We start from the raw sequence: 16,518 nt of genomic DNA, 5'->3' as shown, positions 1-16,518 counted from the left end.
AATGGCTGCACATTCGAGATTGATAGTTCACTGTGAGAGGAAGTTTAATTTAAAGTGTCCAGTATCATTGCAGATGTGATGCAGCTGGTTTAAGCACAGTGCAGGATTGCTGCAACTGGCACTCATCAGATTAGACTGGCTTTATTTGTCCCACAACGGGGAAATTCACTTATTGCGTCTCGAGTGTTGTAACAAGTACAAGGAAAAAGAATCAAAAATGCATGAAGTTAAATAGAAAATAAATAGGATATTTCCAAAAAATAAAAATAAAGTGAGTGGAAAGTGATTGTTCAGGCAGTGCTTGAGTCAAACAGTGTGATTGCTGTGGGGATGAAGGATCGGAGGAAGCGCTCGTCCCGGAGTGTTAAATGCTGCATGCAGTAAGTCATTCTGTGGGCGTTGCATGTTTGCTTTTCCACCAGGCTGTTCTCTGTGGCCATGCAGTGAATCAAGGGTCACTTTAAGACAGTATTAACTTAAGCAGTTACACAATCCCAGTCATTGCCAGTCCGCCTGCCCACTGCTGCTGAGCTGCACAGAAACCTGCTTTGATGTGGTGCAAAAAAAGTGATTGTCAGTCAGAAACTGATTTCCGTCCATGGGAGTGGGCGCAGCCTGTTAAAGCTGTTTCACCCAGTTCATACATGTCTAATAGTCATAAATACACATACAAATAACTTTAAGTCCATGGTAATAGTAAAGGTATGTCTTAACGTTTTCTTTTCAGTTTCCCCCATGTGTTCTTCCCCCTTCATTAGCTCACCTGTCCTTTTCCCTCCTCAGTGCTCACTCACCTCACCTGATCCCCTCGTCAGTGTCCCTGTGTATGAAGTCTTTGTAATGTAAAGGGGAAAGAGTTGAGAGTAAAAACTGTTCAAATTTCTGTTCAAAATTACAGTGGAAATGGCACCAAAAATATAAGAATCCAGATTAAAAGAGTCCCAAAGAATCATTAAAATCCATATTAAAGAGTCTAAAAACCTGCAGTCCCATGTAGCAGAAAAGGTGTTAAGCTGGTACACCACTGTCCTGGTGCTGCACAACGCTTTATCTTCTTTTCCACTTGGTTCACTGACATCTTTGGTCTACAGATCTCATCACGCTTCTGCATCGTTCCCTTCTTTTTCTTCTTCCTCCATTTCTTCTCTCTGCTGTTCTGCACCAGTCTCCTCATCTTTTAACTTTTCTGCCAGGTGCTTGGTCCCTCCTGTCGGCCCACGCCATTGGTCCTTTGTGCCATTCACTGAAGCCCAATAGGTGGTTGCCAGTGCCTGTAACATGCAGAGGCAGCTCTCCAGGTACAGGTCATCAACCAATCAAGTGAGGTAAGGGGGAGTTGCAGACAAACCAATTAATAATAAAACCATGCAACAACCTCATTCAAAATATCTTCTCAAACAGAGTTGGAGCCATCATGAAAAAAGCTTTCTCCAAGGAAACTCTACATTGACAGGTTTTGACCGGGAGACCTGCACAGAATTAGACAGAATTAATCAATTAACCTATAGGCTGCTGCAGTGCACGCATGCACGTGATGCACTGCATGCATGCAGGGCATGACGTTGGTGCTGTTGAATAAATATATATATACAGAGAGAAACAATTGTGTCCTCAGATTGAAGCACATAGTTTGAAATGGAAACCATACAAAAATGTCATAAAACCTGAATATATACATATATATTTTTTATCTTTCAGTCACAAGATAGAAGCTGTAATCACTTTTTGGCAGGTGAAATACTTCCTTTTATGAGTTGTATTGGACCTTTGAAGGTACTTCAAACAGGTAAAAATGACTGGATTGGTTATAATCTAGGACACAGAGCAGGTAAAATAATGGACAGTCATAAGGATAATCGCAATTGAGATCAATTCTTTATTTCATACATATGCCATCCGTGAATCGTGTTAATAACTAGACTAACTAGTCTAGTTTCCAAATATAGTCCTAATCAAGGATATTAGACATACAAACACATAATATCACTGTAAACAATAATATAACCTGTGATCACATAAATGTCATTCCCTGATAACAATATAATCTGCAAACAATTGTGATTGTTCCGTTACAAGAATGGTGCGAACATACCTTTGCTATCACCATAAATGGCTACATTATGTGTCCTTTAATACGCACTTGAGCTACTAATTAACTCGCGCTGAACTTTGATTGTGCTTTGTGAGTGTGGCTCAGATCAAACATTCAGAGAAATGTCCAAACCACCAGTTAAAACTAAACTAGAGACAGAATGATCACCCTTTTTTCGCTGCATGCCAACACTTCCTGAGATGTGCAACTCCATCATCATGTGTTGTTAAGACACATTAAGTGTGTCAGTGATCTGGTCAGTGATCAGTGACCTCACAGAGCTGAAGTATGACTCGTCGAGTGGCAATAGTAGGAGGAGGTAGTTCAGGTCTGGCCTGTATCAAGTGCTTTCTGGATGAGGGGCTGGAGCCCATCTGCTTCAAAAGCAGCGATGACATTGGTGGTCTGTGGAGGTTTAAGGTGGGTCACACCATCACATCACAATGATTATTTTCTCACCTCCTGGCTGTTCTTGCAGGAGAATCCAGAGCCAGACAGGGCCAGCATCTACCACTCCGTCATCATCAACACATCCAAGGAGATGATGTGTTTCAGCGACTTCCCCATTCCTGCACACTTCCTCAACTACATGCACAACTCCCTCATCATGGACTTTCATGATGCTCTGTGGGGGAAAGGCTTTTTGGACCGAGTGGAATGGAAACATAATATCTCCTAGCTGGATCATTGATCAATGACTCCACCTGTTGGCAGCTTTAGGATCAAGCTTAAGTTTGACTTGAAAAAACTTTGTGAGCTTTGTGACTCACTGCATCATATGGGGCTCTCATTGAATGTCATTGTAGTCAGAGTCAGTAGTTTTTTCTCTAAAGATGACATGGTACAATCATGTGATAATCTGAAGAATCAAGCCAATGAAACTGGCTAAAATAAAAACCTTTCCCTAAAAAACTAGGGAAGGCTTGCAGAGCAACAGAGACACTGTTTTGGGGAAGAAATTCAAACTTGTTCGATTTGGTAATGATTTTGATCTACAAAAAAAAAAAAAAGTATGTTAATGAGGTAAAAATGCAAAGTCAGAACTATGTAAGTGAATGAACAAGCTCTGTTTGAAGCTAGACAGGTGGCAGGGTCCGCCAAATATAAACAGTGATATAAAGTAATATAAAGAGTGAAATAATATTTTCCTTTAACGTCAGTTTGTTTATTCAGTTTTTTCAGTCATATAAGTAAAGAGTGTAAATTCATTTAGATAGATAGATAGATAGATAGATAGATAGATAGATAGATAGATAGATAGATAGATAGATAGATAGATAGATCGATCGATCATGGTTATTTATCTCCTCACCAGTTTTGAGGACTCACAGTGGATTAATGATCAATCGGGCCTGGCTGAGTGTTAAAACCTGTTTAAAGAGTGTTGGAGTGCTGGTGTTTTAGTCCATTGCTCATCTCTGCCCGTGAAAAAGAGGTAAGGCTGATTCAATTTAATGTTCTTTTTTTTTGTAGCTGGCACTTGAAGGGTGTGTTTCTCTGCATGTTCCTCTGTTAGTGAGACAGACTGTGGTGAGATGTGACTTACATTTGCTTAAGTACAATACTCAAGTACAAATTTGAGATACTTGTACTTTTTCTTTTCATGCCATTTTCTTAACTACTGAGTGAAATATTATTCTTTTTTATTTTACAACGTTTATCTGACTAATTTAGCTGCTTGCTACTTTACATGTACAGCTACACACCTACGAACTAGGTACTAATCCAAACAGGATTGTACTGTATGTAATGAAATGAAGATGAACAACGCTGAGACAGGATCTGACTGAATCTGTATTCATATCCATATTTCATGTTTTGATGCAGGAAACATGACTCATGACAACAGAATTATCACTTTGTCATTAAAACAAACTTTTCTGATTAAAAACTGCAACTTCCACTCAAACCCAGAAGTTGAAAGAACAGTGATTTCAAAGTTCAACTCCCGCACTTTTAATTTCCCTTCCTGAATAACACTTGTTAATCTGGATCTCGATAGCTCTGCCAGCATGAGAGCACTTTCATTTCCTTGTTGCTCCCAGATGATCCAGTGTTTACAGAACTATTTCACTAAAACATTTTGACTTATCAAGGGGAGGGGTTGATAATAATAATGCAATGCACTTTGGAAATTGCTGTAATTATTTATAGCTGTGCAAAACCTCCCCTGTCTGTAGAACTTTATTTCACTCCACATTAGGTTCTGAAAAAAGGGGCGTGGATGGAATTGTAGAAGTTAAGTGCTCATATGTCTCAAATCTAAATTAATATAATTATCCTTGATTGATTCAAGCACTGAAGAGCCATCATTTACATGCAAATCAATGACTTTCAAACAATGGGTGTGAAAGGCAGTCGCATCACATCACACGACAAAACAACACACATTTAATCTTTTACCTCCAGTTCCAGCCTCTATATCAGACCACAGTCCCCTCTGTTGTCAGACTGACAGCCTCTCCAGGATGGTTCAGAAGGTGGCAGTGATCGGTGCAGGGATTTCTGGACTGACCAGCATTAAGGCCTGTTTGGCTGAAGGTCTGGAGCCCACCTGCTTTGAGAGCAGCCATGACATTGGAGGTCTATGGAGATTCAAGGTGAGGGATGATTTTTTTTTTTTTTTTTACAAAAGCACCCAGGAGATGTGTGATACTATTCCTGATGTGGCACCAGTATTATCATTTATTAGTTGTGACACTTTAGTGCAGACACAGTAGCAAAGTGAAATAAATAATAAAATAATCAAAGAAAACTGCCTGTCACTGTCTGTCTTTATCTTGTCCTTCTCTAGGAGGAGCCCGAGCCTGGACGCACCAACATCTATCAGTCGGTGGTCATCAACAGCTCCAAAGAGATGATGGCCTTCAGTGACTTCCCTCCACCGGCTGAGCTCCCCAACAACATGCATCACTCTGAAGTGCTGCTGTACATGCGCCTCTATGCTGAGGCCTTCAAACTGCTGCAGCACATACAGCTCCAGGTCAGTGTCCGTCTATTCACTATAAATATACTTTCTGCCAGTGGGGGTATAGGAGGTGCCCTTTCTGTTTTTGTTGCCCCTCAAACATCCTGAATCTGCCACTGTACATTACAAACTGTGTTACTGTTTATACATGCAGCAGGGGAACGAACAGTATTACCAATGAATGTGACAGATAAATGTCAATAACAATGGACGATATTCAGCATTATTTGTGTGTACGTGTGTGTGTGTGTCAGACTACCGTGGTCAGTGTGAGGCAGACCCTGGATTTTGCATCAACAGGCCAGTGGGAGGTGGAGACGGAGAGCAGTGACGGTCAGAGGGAGACTCGTGTTTTTGATGCAGTGATAGTCTGTACCGGACACTTCACCCAGCCTCACCTGCCTCTCAAAGACTTCCCAGGTACCAGACACATTTTTGTCCTTTTTTCACTGGCCCCACAAAGAAATAAGGGTCAGGACTGTCCTGCAACAGTGAGATCTTCTGATTAAATATAGGTCTTACAACATAACTAAACAGGTATTTCAAAGATCTATTGAAGAATAAAGAAAATTAATACTTACAAAGGTGATACAGAATGTCCAGGTTCCCTAACTCAAGCACAATGACTGACTGATTATTCTTTAATTTCTCCTTCCTCAGGTATAGAGAGCTTTGAAGGCAGATATTTCCACAGCTGGCATTACCGCAACTCTGAGGGTCTGCAGGGGAAACGAGTGGTGGTGGTTGGGATTGGGAACTCTGGAGGTGATATTGCTGTGGAGATCAGTAGAGTTGCTGAGAAGGTACGCGACTAAACTACATGTCTGTACTTTCAGTGTTGCTTGATATTAAAAAATCTGCTGCCTTCAGCTGTGTTCAGTGTGATCTTAAAGCAGAAGCACTTGATTCTTAACCCTCTCTGCTCTGATCGGACCTGCAGGTGTACCTCAGCAGCAGGAGCGGAGCGTGGGTTGTCAGCCGTGTAGGACAGGGCGGGATCCCAGCTGACCTCATTGGGACTTCTCGGATGGATCTGATGATAGGGAGGCTCTTCCCCTCTTGGAGCAACATGATGTTGGAGAAGAACCTTAACAAAGCATTTGACCACAAACTATATGGCCTGAAACCAAAACATGGGTAACAAGATCATTTAGAGAAGCATCTTTACATCATTGCGTGGACAGTATTCATCTCAGTGATTGTGACTTAAAAGTCTAAATCTTATCTAGTAGTGCCTCAGATTGCAATGATCATGACATCCAACAATATGAGTAAGGCAGAATGTGCAACATACTGAGGACTTTATAATGTGTGGAGCCTCATTGGCGGGGTTGAGATGTGTAGTTTGTCCTGCAGGTGGTGGCAGAGGAAGGTGTTAAAAAGTCTATATGCAACATGGCAGAAAATATTGCTTGATTTTCAGTCTCCGTGTGCAGACTCTTCACACAGAGTCTCTTCACATATTAGCCATGTCTTTGTAGTTACTAAGTTATTGTAAGTGTGCACTGAGAGTGTTTCTGTGCCTCTGAGACAGTGTTTCTAACAGCTCTGTTGTCCTTTTTGCAGTTTTTTTGCACAGATTCCTCTCGTGAATGACGACCTGCCAAATCGAATCATCTCAGGTCGTGTTCAGATGAAACCAAATGTGAAGGAGTTCCGTGGGTCCAGTGTGGTGTTTGTCGATGGGAGCGTTATAGAGAAGGTGTGTATTAGTGCTACTCTTAGAGTGCGGATCAACATTTTTCTGTCATGTAATAAAATATGGCAACATCCATTTTAGGACTCCTTTTTTTCTTTCTGCACACACTATTCATCATGGATAGGTCATCACAATGTAACTAAATGTTTGCAGTCATCTAATCTTTAACCTTTGTGTGCTGTGCAGGTGGATGTTGTGGTGTTTGCTACAGGGTACAACTACAGCTTCCCCTTCCTGCCCTCAGCTCTGCAGGCTAAATGTGGTTACAGGCTGCGTCTCTACAAACACGTGTTCCCTCCTGCACTGACCAAGCCTACGCTGGCGGTGGTGGGCTTCATTCATGGCTTTGGGGCCGTCAACCCCCTGGCAGAGATGCAGGCCCGCTGGGCTACAAGAGTATTTAAAGGTAAACTTGAATCTTAGTTCATAGTTTAATACCTAGGGCTCTCACTGTTGAATTTGTTTGCCGTCAATGTACATTTACAGAACGAGATAAATTAATAAGCTAAATGTAATGATTAAGTGAAAGCAGCAGACCAAGGATGTGACCAATAAATGCTGCAATGGAAAGCAAGGTAGTGTCCAATAAAAGATTCAAAATGCCTTTATTGAAACAAATAACTACAGTCATTCAGTACAAACATGAAACAATTTTATGCTCTCATGTATGCACACACAGGCATTGTCATTTTTGTTATTCACAGACATACTAAGGGCACATGATGGGCCCCACTGCTATGCTTAAAACTGGTCTGCTCAGCCATAGTGACAAAATAAGATGTCGCAAAGTCACACAATCAAAGGTGGGACTACTAACGAGGCGTTTCAGGAGCAGTGTTTTTCTGTGGGAGACAGGAGGTTCTGTTGGTGCAGACTTTGGCCTTTTTAACTTTAATACCTTTTACAAATCAACCTATAAAAAACACTGACACAAAGAAAAAACAAAACAAAAGGCATAATAGTTCAAATGTAAAATGTGAAAATTGTATTTAGAATTCTACAATTGTAAGAGTCATGAACTAACAAGCATATAAAACTATATGAATTGTGTTTTTTGAGCTGTTACAGAGAAACAGAACATTAGGGTTAAGGTAACTGTTAGAAATATGTTTTTTTCTGTACATTTTAAGTTGACAGACTTCTTTTTATCCTGCAGGCTTGGCGACCCTCCCTTCAGAAGAGACCATGATAAAGGAACTTGAGAAAGACACAGTAATCATGCATCAGCGGTAAGAGCTCAATTGCAGAGCTGTTAACGTGTGTAAACTCCACTCAGGCTGCAACTAACCATTATTCTTAAACGCTGGTACACGGTTGTGTTCTGTTTGCTTCTCTTGTCAGGTTTGCCTGCAATGATCGTAACCCCATCCAGGTGGACTACATCCCTTACCTGGACTCTGTGGCAGAGCAGGTCGGGGTTCGACCTAACATACCATGGCTCTTCCTGACGGACGCCAGACTGGCACTGCAGGTTTTAACGGGTCCCTGCACTCCTTATCAGTACCGTCTGACTGGGCCCGGCAAGTGGGCCGGAGCCCGTCAGGCCATCCTCACTCAGTGGGAGCGGGTGCTTCAGCCTTTCAGGACCAGAGTGGTACCAGAACCAGAGAGAAGACCTTTGTCTAGATGGAGCATCGTAGTAATGGTCTCAGGTGCAGCCGTGCTGTGCTGCTTCTGCTACAATAAACACCCTCTCCCCTCTTTGTTATCCCTGCAGTCACTGCTCAGATCTCCTCAGTGAGCAGCTTGATTATATACATTAGTGACAACATGATGATGGGAGAAGCAGTAAAGGAGCACACCTCAGCACATTCTATTTGTCAGCATGATGTATGTTTTAGACTGTACCTATCTGAAATTAGACTATTAGAAATTGGACTATTAGAAATGGATTTTATAAATAAACATTTTGGTAAAGTCTGTGCAGTGTTCTCAACATACTGAATGCCTTTGCTTCCTGCTGTCTCTCATACCTTTTCTTGACACTCACTCAGGCCTGCACATACCACTTTGTAATGTTCACTGCAGTACATCTGACATTATCCTGCATGATCAAACTGTCCTCCAGCAGTGCATGACAGCATATGTGATAAAATACCTTTGAGCCTTCCCTGTTGCTGTTATTGTAATCGTACCTGATACACCTGATGTCTGTACCAAGACTTCCATGTGAGTGCAGACGAGTTTAGACAAAATGGCTCGAGTGCACAAAGACAAACTAGTTGAGACTGTTGTTGTCTCCATTTTACAATAATGTTACTTTCTTCGCCAAGCTAAAAGATGAGGGTTCCACAAACTTGACTAAAATTTGTCAATGTTACCGTATGCTGTGACAAACTATAAATACACAGCCTGATACAACACCATAAAAAGGAGCTCAAAACCATTATTCCTCCATTGCTTGATCAAACTATTGAATATAAAGATTAAAAATAAGACAGGGTTTCATTATGCTGCATCATTTCAATTGTCAGAGAGGACCTATGGCCTGGGGGATGAGAAACGTCCTCATTTATCAACTTATACATAAACTGAACTTAAAGACTGTTATTAATCTTTTCACTTTTTAACCAGCAGATGGAGACACAGGGTCAGAGCAGATACACTGTAAGCTCCCTAACCCTTTACACCAGTAAACCACGAATGGGCTTGAAATGTCTTTTAAATTGGATTGTGCTGACCTCTATCATAACTTCCTGTTTCTATTTAGCTTTTTAATACTTCATAATAGCTTGTTAGGAAATAGAAAACTTCTGATTCTTGTACTTTTAAAGGGATACTATGTAATTTTGGAAAGAACTTCAAAGCAAATGTTATTATCCACAACATTTACTTTCCCATAACTGACTGAACAAGCTGTTCTCAGAGCAAAATAATGTCTCCTGAAGCTGGAAGGGTGGCAGGGTCCGCCACATATACACAAAATAAAACAGCATGAACTTGTGTTGTCCTTTTAAGGTCAGTGTGTTTATTCGGTCATGAAAACAAAGAGTATTTATTTTTATTTAGTTTGTTTAGAGTTGAAAAAAAAAAAACAGTTGATGAAGCTCTTTCTCTTCTGATAAAAATGTAATAATATGTCATTTGTCTGGTCACTGGTGGGAAGTCTTTAACGCTGTCTCCATGGACTGGATTTCAAAATAAAGTCAAGAGTTGGTTTATTAATTGTAAATGATCTCCATCCCTGAGCGTTGAATGCTCCATGCTGTGGGGGCGTTTCCTGTTTGCTTTTGCACCGGGCAGTTCTCTGTGACCATGCAGTGAGTTAAGGGTCACTTTAGGACAGTGTTAACTGATAGATTTACACAATCCCGACTCACTGTCAGTCCGCCCGCCCACTGCTGCTGAGCTGCACGGTGACCCGCTCCGGAAAAACTTCGTCTTCTCCTTCTGCATATCGCGAAAGGTAAGAAAAATACAGTACATGTGCAGGAAACTCGAGCGTGACATTTGCGTGAGTCAAGGTGAGAGAAAATAATACAAAAAATGTCCGCGAAATGCATGCCTGTTGAACTTGGAAGTTGCTGTTAACGCCTGCATGGAGTCCATGTATGTAAAATGTAGGAAAAGCGATTGTGGACAACAAGTTTGGTTGCGACAGCAGGTTCGGTTGTTGGAGCACTTTACTTAAAAACGTAGGCGCTGCCCAGGAACCCTGAACTATAACTTCCAGGCGAACAAGAGCTCAGATGCGCATTGATTATTCGACAATATCTCGTAGTGATGAGGTACTGAAGAATATTGCGGCCAGGGAGAACTAAAAAAAAAAAAAAAAAATAGAGGAGGAAGTTTCTTTTATTTATTTATTTTTTTCATCATGGACTTTTTGAAAAAAAGTCGAAATGTCGACATTGAACTTGACATTTCAAGATTAAAGTCAACCTGTTACAGAGGTTGTGGCTGGCAAGTGACGTAACGATATTGATATGACATGTAGGCCGTATTGCGTCACTTCAGGAGCGCATCTTTGACGTTACACTCATATATGGCTACAGTATGTTTAGCTATATACTAACTCGTGCTGAACCTTGATGGTGCTTTGTGAGTGTGGCTCAGATCAAACATGTAGAGAAATGTCCAAACCACCACTCAAAACTAAACTAGAGACAGAATGATCTCCCTTTTTTTGCTGCATGCCAGCACTTCCTGAGATGGTCATCGTCTTGTTAAGACACATCAAATCAGAGTGATCTGTTTCCTCCCCCCACAGAGCTGAAGTATGACTCGTCGAGTGGCAATAGTTGGAGGAGGTAGTTCAGGTCTGGCCTGTATCAAGTGCTGTCTGGATGAGGGGCTGGAGCCGGTCTGCTTCGAAAGCAGCGATGACATTGGTGGTCTGTGGAGGTTTAAGGTGGGTCACACCGTGTGCAGGCTAGGCTTTTTATTTATTTATTTCTTTTTTGAGATTTAGGGTTGATTATTTTCTCACCTCCTGGCTCTTCTTGCAGGAGAATCCAGAGCCAGACAGGGCCAGCATCTACCACTCCGTCATCATCAACACATCCAAGGAGATGATGTGTTTCAGCGACTTCCCCATTCCTGCACATTTCCCCAACTTCATGCACAACTCCCTCATCATGGACTACTTCCGAATGTACGCCGACCACTTCCAGCTCATCAAGTACATACGCTTCAATGTAAGAGGTGTTTCGCTAACTCCCTGCCTGCGACGTATTTCTGAGCCTGAAGATGCAACATTCTCACCTTAGTTTAATTTAAAATGTTGTTCTGTTCAATAATAGATTGTTCTCCTCACCTCAGCTGTTGTACTCTTATCAGCAAACTGCTATCTGTTTCTGTCTCTGTTGTTCAGACCAAAGTCTTGCAGATGAAGCAGAGATCAGATTTTTCTCACTCAGGCCAGTGGGATGTTGAGACAGAGAACAAGGATGGCAAAAAGGAGAAACACATTTTTGATGCCGTGATGATCTGTATTGGACATCACTGCCACCCCAACATGCCACTGCAGGACTTCCCAGGTACTACTGATAATGTTTAAATACATAGAATCAACCTTTGACACAGTATGAACAAGTTCAGAATCAGAATCAGAATACTTTATTGATCCCCGGGGGGAGATTGTTTTTGTTACAGGTGCTCCGTGCAAAGTAGAAATAGAAATACAGCGTGAATGGAGACAAGAGATAAAGATAAAGACATAAATAAAATATTAAAGTAGACAGTCTGGAAATATATACAATAAAATGTACAGTGAGAAAATATAAAATATACAGTAAGTCCAAGTTGTAGTTCAAGATCAAGTTACTCTATTAGTACCCAGAGGTAGTTCTTACAGGTCCAGATCATTCTAAGATTGTGAAATTGAACTGAACTACTAATAGTATGAAGAAAATATACAAAATGAATCAATAAAAAATATTTAGGTTGTAAAAAACATGCATAATGGGTAACATATAAATAGATAAGTAAAATAAAATGAATACAGCAATGAGTTAATAAGTAAAAGCAGCAATAATTAATGAATCACTTGTGCAAAATATAGCTATTACTTATTCCTCAGTGTAATGGCTGCAGGGACGAAGCTGTTTTTGTGTCTATTTGTATTCTATTCGCTGTAGCTGTTCTGTGTACAAGGTCTCCAGGTTGAGCTGTGGCTCACCAGTCAGCCTGCTGGACCACTTTACTATTTGGTTAAGTGAGTTTTCTTCCCAAACCAGGCTGCTAGTGTAAATAATAAAACTGATTCAATAAAAGTATGGTAAAAGAAGGTCATGATGGATTTGTCAGTGTGGTAGCGAATCAGTTCCCGCAAACAGAACAGATGCTGATGCCCTTTTTTACACACAGCCTCACAGTTAGTTTCAAATGTGAGTTTTGAGTCTATAATCATCCCCAGATATTTATAAAATTTCACTCACTGAACAGTTTAACCTTTGATTGATGTGATGTTTCTGCAGGACTACTGATAAAGTCTAAATACACAGAATCAACCTTTGACACAGTATGAACGAGCCTGTTCCAGCAACCCTGCCCAATGTTATGTAACACTCTCCTCAGAAAGCAGCAGTAACAACAGGGAATAACGTGTCAGTATAACGTCCGCAACCTTTGCTTGAATTATGCTTTTACGTCAAGGCTGTAATGTCTATTTCAAATAAAGATTAAAGCCATATTCCAGTAAGAGCAGGGCGGCACATTGTCAAGTTCTGTTTTGGTTTTTTTCAGGCATTGACACTTTCACGGGAAAGTACTTCCACAGCCGAGACTACAAGACTCCTGAGGAGTGGAGGAATAAAAAGGCTATAGTGATTGGAATAGGAAACTCTGGAGGGGACATCGCTGTGGAGCTCAGCAGAGTCACCAAGCAGGTTTGGATAAGTAGTTACATATAGTAATATATGTGTCATATACAGAAAGTGTACTTTGTGACAGCAGATTTACAGTAGCATCCAGAAGATTAAATAAACACAGTCAGACAATCGGACTGTGTCAAAATTAGAATGAAATCAATATGGGTTTACAAAGAGTTGATAAAAATGTGATGAAACTAATGATTAAAGATGTTCTAACATGCTGGTATGATCTGTTCTCTTCCCAGCTCTACTTGAGCACTCGAAGGGGAGCCTGGATTCTGAACCGCGTCGGGGACAACGGGCTGCCCCTCGATTTGATTTTTAACAGGGTGACGGATTTTCTGAGGACAATCCTTCCCTTTAGTTTTTTCTGTGGTGTGGGAGAGAGACACCTCAACCAAAGATTCGATCACACTCTGTACAATCTTAAGCCAAAGCACAGGTACTGTATTTGTATCTGGTATTTTTTTGTATTTGTCTTTTTAACAGTTGAAGCTACAGCACTGATTGCACAAAAGAGCTAGGGTGTATTTTTGCCCTGCAGAGAGCAGACTCCAGCTCTCAGCTCTAGTCTAGGCATCTAGGCATGCACCTGAGTAGGAGTAATAATTAAACGGAAACGTAACTAAACGGTGTGAATATAAATCTCAGGTTGTTCAGCCAACATCCCACAGTGAACGACGAGCTTCCCAACCGCATCCTGTCTGGAACTGTTCAGGTGAAACCCAACATCCGCAGATTTCAGGGGTCCAGTGTGGAGTTTGATGATGGAAGTGTGGTGGAGGATGTTGACCTGGTGGTACGTTATTTTTGTAGACACGCTGATTTCTGTCCTTTCACTGTCATAGTCTTGTTGGTCAGTAGTGTGTCACTGAGATGAGTCTCCTGTCTTGCAGGTGTTTGCCACAGGTTACAGGTTTTCCTTTCCTTTCCTGGCCTCACATGTGGTCTCAGCATCTGAGAACAAAGCCTCTCTGTACAAGTATGTGTTTCCTCCTGAGCTGGACCGCCCCACTCTGGCCATCATTGGTCTAGTGCAGCCACTGGGGGCCATTATGCCCATCTCTGAAATGCAGGCCAGATGGGCCACACGGGTCTTTAAAGGTAAGACAGGTTTCACTCTGCCCAGTTATAGATGTATGTTACGTTTAAGGGACTAAAGCACTGTGTTACGTTGTCACCTCCCAAACAGGCTGCATCAAGCTTCCCTCCGTGGCTGCCATGCAAAAAGATGTCCAATGCAAGCAGCAAGCAATGGCAGCAAGGTACTGCACTGAACTGTACTGAAAAGAAACAAATCTTCATATCCACAATGTTCAACTCAGATCTCTTTTTCAGGTATGTCCCCAGTCAGAGACACACCATCCAGGTTGACTATGTAAGCTACATGGATGAGATAGCAAAGCTGGTGGGAGTTCGACCAAACATCCTGGGAATGCTGCTGACTGATCCCAGGCTGGGACTGAATGTGATGCTTGGTCCCTGCACGCCATACCAGTTCCGTCTCAGAGGGCCGGGAAAGTGGGCCGGAGCCCGTCAGGCCATCCTCACCCAGTGGGAGAGAATGGCTCGCCCCATGCAGACCAGGCCCTGTGATGAGCCCAAATGCAAGAGATCATTAATGTGGCCTCTGATGCTGTCGACCGCTGCTGTGGGCTTGGCTGCCTACGTTAACAGGAACAGCCTTCCTGCCTTCCTGCAAGATCCCACTGCACTGTTGGACAAGATAAAAGTCTTCCTGCCTGGACAGTGATGTGCTAATCAGCTTTGCTTCATTTCAGCTGTAACTGCATTTATAACAGATTTACCATATAGCACTTACTATATGTATACTGTACTATCCCAACTCCTGAAGTGAACTTTATACATTCGAGTTACTTGTGCCTCCTCATGCTGGCTCCAAAAACCAACTGATATTACATTATGGCATAAATTGTTATTCAACATATCACATTGTGTGAAAACGAGGACCCTTATTTCTTAGATCATACTAGTTATTGAATAGCTCTTAATCTACATTCTTCTATTCTCTGTTTGTTCGTTCATGCTTGTGCAATCTCCAAATATGTATTGCTGTTTTTCACTGAATAGTCTTGGGATTATAATTGCAAGAATATGTCTCTGACATCTCTGTAGGCTCTATTTTCAGAGTATATCACAATCATTCCACTACCTGCTCTGTCTCTTGCCTTGTATGGTGCTCAGAAAATCTGAAAAATGACATTTGTCGGCTACAAATAATGAAAATGGTGATTTGTGGTGCAGTACTTTGGGCAACATATGTATGATGCTTTTATATTTTCTGCTTACACTAATGTATGTCATGACCTTAACCCTATGTAATGGAGACTTGTGATAAGAAAACACCTCAAATGAGGTCACTGATGTGAGATTGATGTAATAATTAAAAGTCAAAGTGCAGGATCAAGTGCATGGCTCTCTTTTATTACAGCTCCACCTTATAGGAATGCCATGCAGTTGGAGTATATAGTCCTCATTTACCCCAAAATAAGAAAGGAGCTGAGAAAGCCTCTAAAATCATCTGTGGGGACCTTTGGACGTCGGTAGGTTTTACATTCAATGCTGCTGACTGTGTTGAAACTAAAAACTCCAATAACTGCCGAATCTGCACAATGCCATAATATACAATATATAACAGTATAATATAAGAATATAACAGCAGTTTGATATTAGTTTATACAGTCAGGAATATATTTTCCACAGACAAGACTTACATGTGCGCTTACATGTAATACATGTAAGTAATACTGTATTTCACTTTGTTTCATTATTTAATACGACATTAATAAATCAATTTTAGTCTCAGTATGGTGCATGAATATTAATGGCCTAAATAGAATAGAAATGAACAATTACAGTCTTTTTAGAAGTCACACTTTTTGAGAGATGTTTGATCACAGCAGCTTGTGCATTAAATTGTTAATCAGTTTTCATTTTTTCATGTGTTTTCTTAGAAGATGAACACTAGCAGCAGCTCAGATCACCGTCATATCTAAGCCTATTGTTTGTGGTCATAAAAAGATTCAACGGTTCAGTGCATAAGAGGATATGCACTGTTGTTAAACATTAACATTTACAAGCAGGTTGTCATTATTTTTTCAGGGTTAGGTTAAATGGAGCAAACTTAACTGATTTACAGTCTGTTGACTGCAGCAAAGTTGGCACCTTTTCAGTCCAATCACAACCCCAAACCCCAAAATGTTTCCCAGCTCCTGGCCATACCTCTCTAGACTTTATATTGTGATGACGTCAAATACTTGTCTGGGCTCAAGGATAGTTTTACAAATGTTAAACCTCCATAAATAAAGATTTCATAATAGATAGAATTGACCTTGTTTGAAGTTCTAGGTGTGCTGTCAACAGTTTGACAGACTTTTATGAGGCTCTGTGGGGGAAAGGCTTTTTGGACCGAGTGGAGCGGAAG

At 41.1% G+C, this 16,518-nt stretch overlaps 2 protein-coding genes and 1 long non-coding RNA gene across 6 annotated transcripts; 2 read left to right on the top strand and 1 right to left on the bottom strand.

Moving 5' to 3' along the window:
• Window positions 1–125: 125 nt before the first annotated feature.
• On the bottom strand, window positions 126–1,172 carry LOC119029350. Of its 2 annotated transcripts, XR_005077964.1 has the most exons (3): window positions 982–1,172; window positions 795–833; window positions 126–546 (listed from the first exon to the last, which is right to left on the bottom strand). It is a non-coding gene; the product is annotated as an uncharacterized LOC119029350 (long non-coding RNA). The 2 variants fall into 2 exon arrangements; XR_005077963.1 differs by having other exon boundaries at window positions 126–833.
• Window positions 1,173–2,380: 1,208 nt separating this feature from the next.
• Window positions 2,381–8,679, top strand: LOC119029348 (flavin-containing monooxygenase 5-like). Of its 3 annotated transcripts, none has more exons than XM_037116139.1 (10): window positions 2,381–2,512; window positions 2,571–2,681; window positions 4,998–5,075; window positions 5,315–5,480; window positions 5,721–5,863; window positions 6,001–6,197; window positions 6,627–6,762; window positions 6,946–7,165; window positions 7,916–7,988; window positions 8,101–8,679. In XM_037116139.1, the coding sequence occupies exons 1-10, from the start codon at window positions 2,381–2,383 to the stop codon at window positions 8,498–8,500; spliced, it is 1,656 nt and encodes a 551-aa protein (XP_036972034.1). In that variant the 3' UTR covers window positions 8,501–8,679. The 3 variants fall into 3 exon arrangements, with proteins under 3 accessions (XP_036972034.1, XP_036972032.1, XP_036972031.1); XM_037116137.1 differs by lacking the exons at window positions 2,381–2,512; window positions 2,571–2,681 and adding exons at window positions 3,121–3,527; window positions 4,502–4,692 and having other exon boundaries at window positions 4,887–5,075; XM_037116136.1 differs by lacking the exons at window positions 2,381–2,512; window positions 2,571–2,681 and adding an exon at window positions 3,541–4,692 and having other exon boundaries at window positions 4,887–5,075.
• Window positions 8,680–10,006: 1,327 nt separating this feature from the next.
• LOC119029343 (flavin-containing monooxygenase 5-like) lies at window positions 10,007–15,501 on the top strand. Its single transcript, XM_037116130.1, has 10 exons — window positions 10,007–10,165; window positions 10,970–11,110; window positions 11,208–11,396; window positions 11,573–11,738; window positions 12,946–13,088; window positions 13,319–13,515; window positions 13,725–13,872; window positions 13,970–14,177; window positions 14,266–14,338; window positions 14,412–15,501. The coding sequence occupies exons 2-10, from the start codon at window positions 10,979–10,981 to the stop codon at window positions 14,824–14,826; spliced, it is 1,671 nt and encodes a 556-aa protein (XP_036972025.1). The 5' UTR covers window positions 10,007–10,165; window positions 10,970–10,978; the 3' UTR covers window positions 14,827–15,501.
• The last annotated feature ends 1,017 nt before the right edge of the window (window positions 15,502–16,518 follow it).

This window comes from Acanthopagrus latus, chromosome 11 (assembly GCF_904848185.1).
Source record: "Acanthopagrus latus isolate v.2019 chromosome 11, fAcaLat1.1, whole genome shotgun sequence".
NCBI classification, from domain to species: Eukaryota; Metazoa; Chordata; class Actinopteri; order Spariformes; family Sparidae; genus Acanthopagrus; species Acanthopagrus latus.
This window is presented reverse-complemented; position numbering and strand designations above follow the sequence as displayed.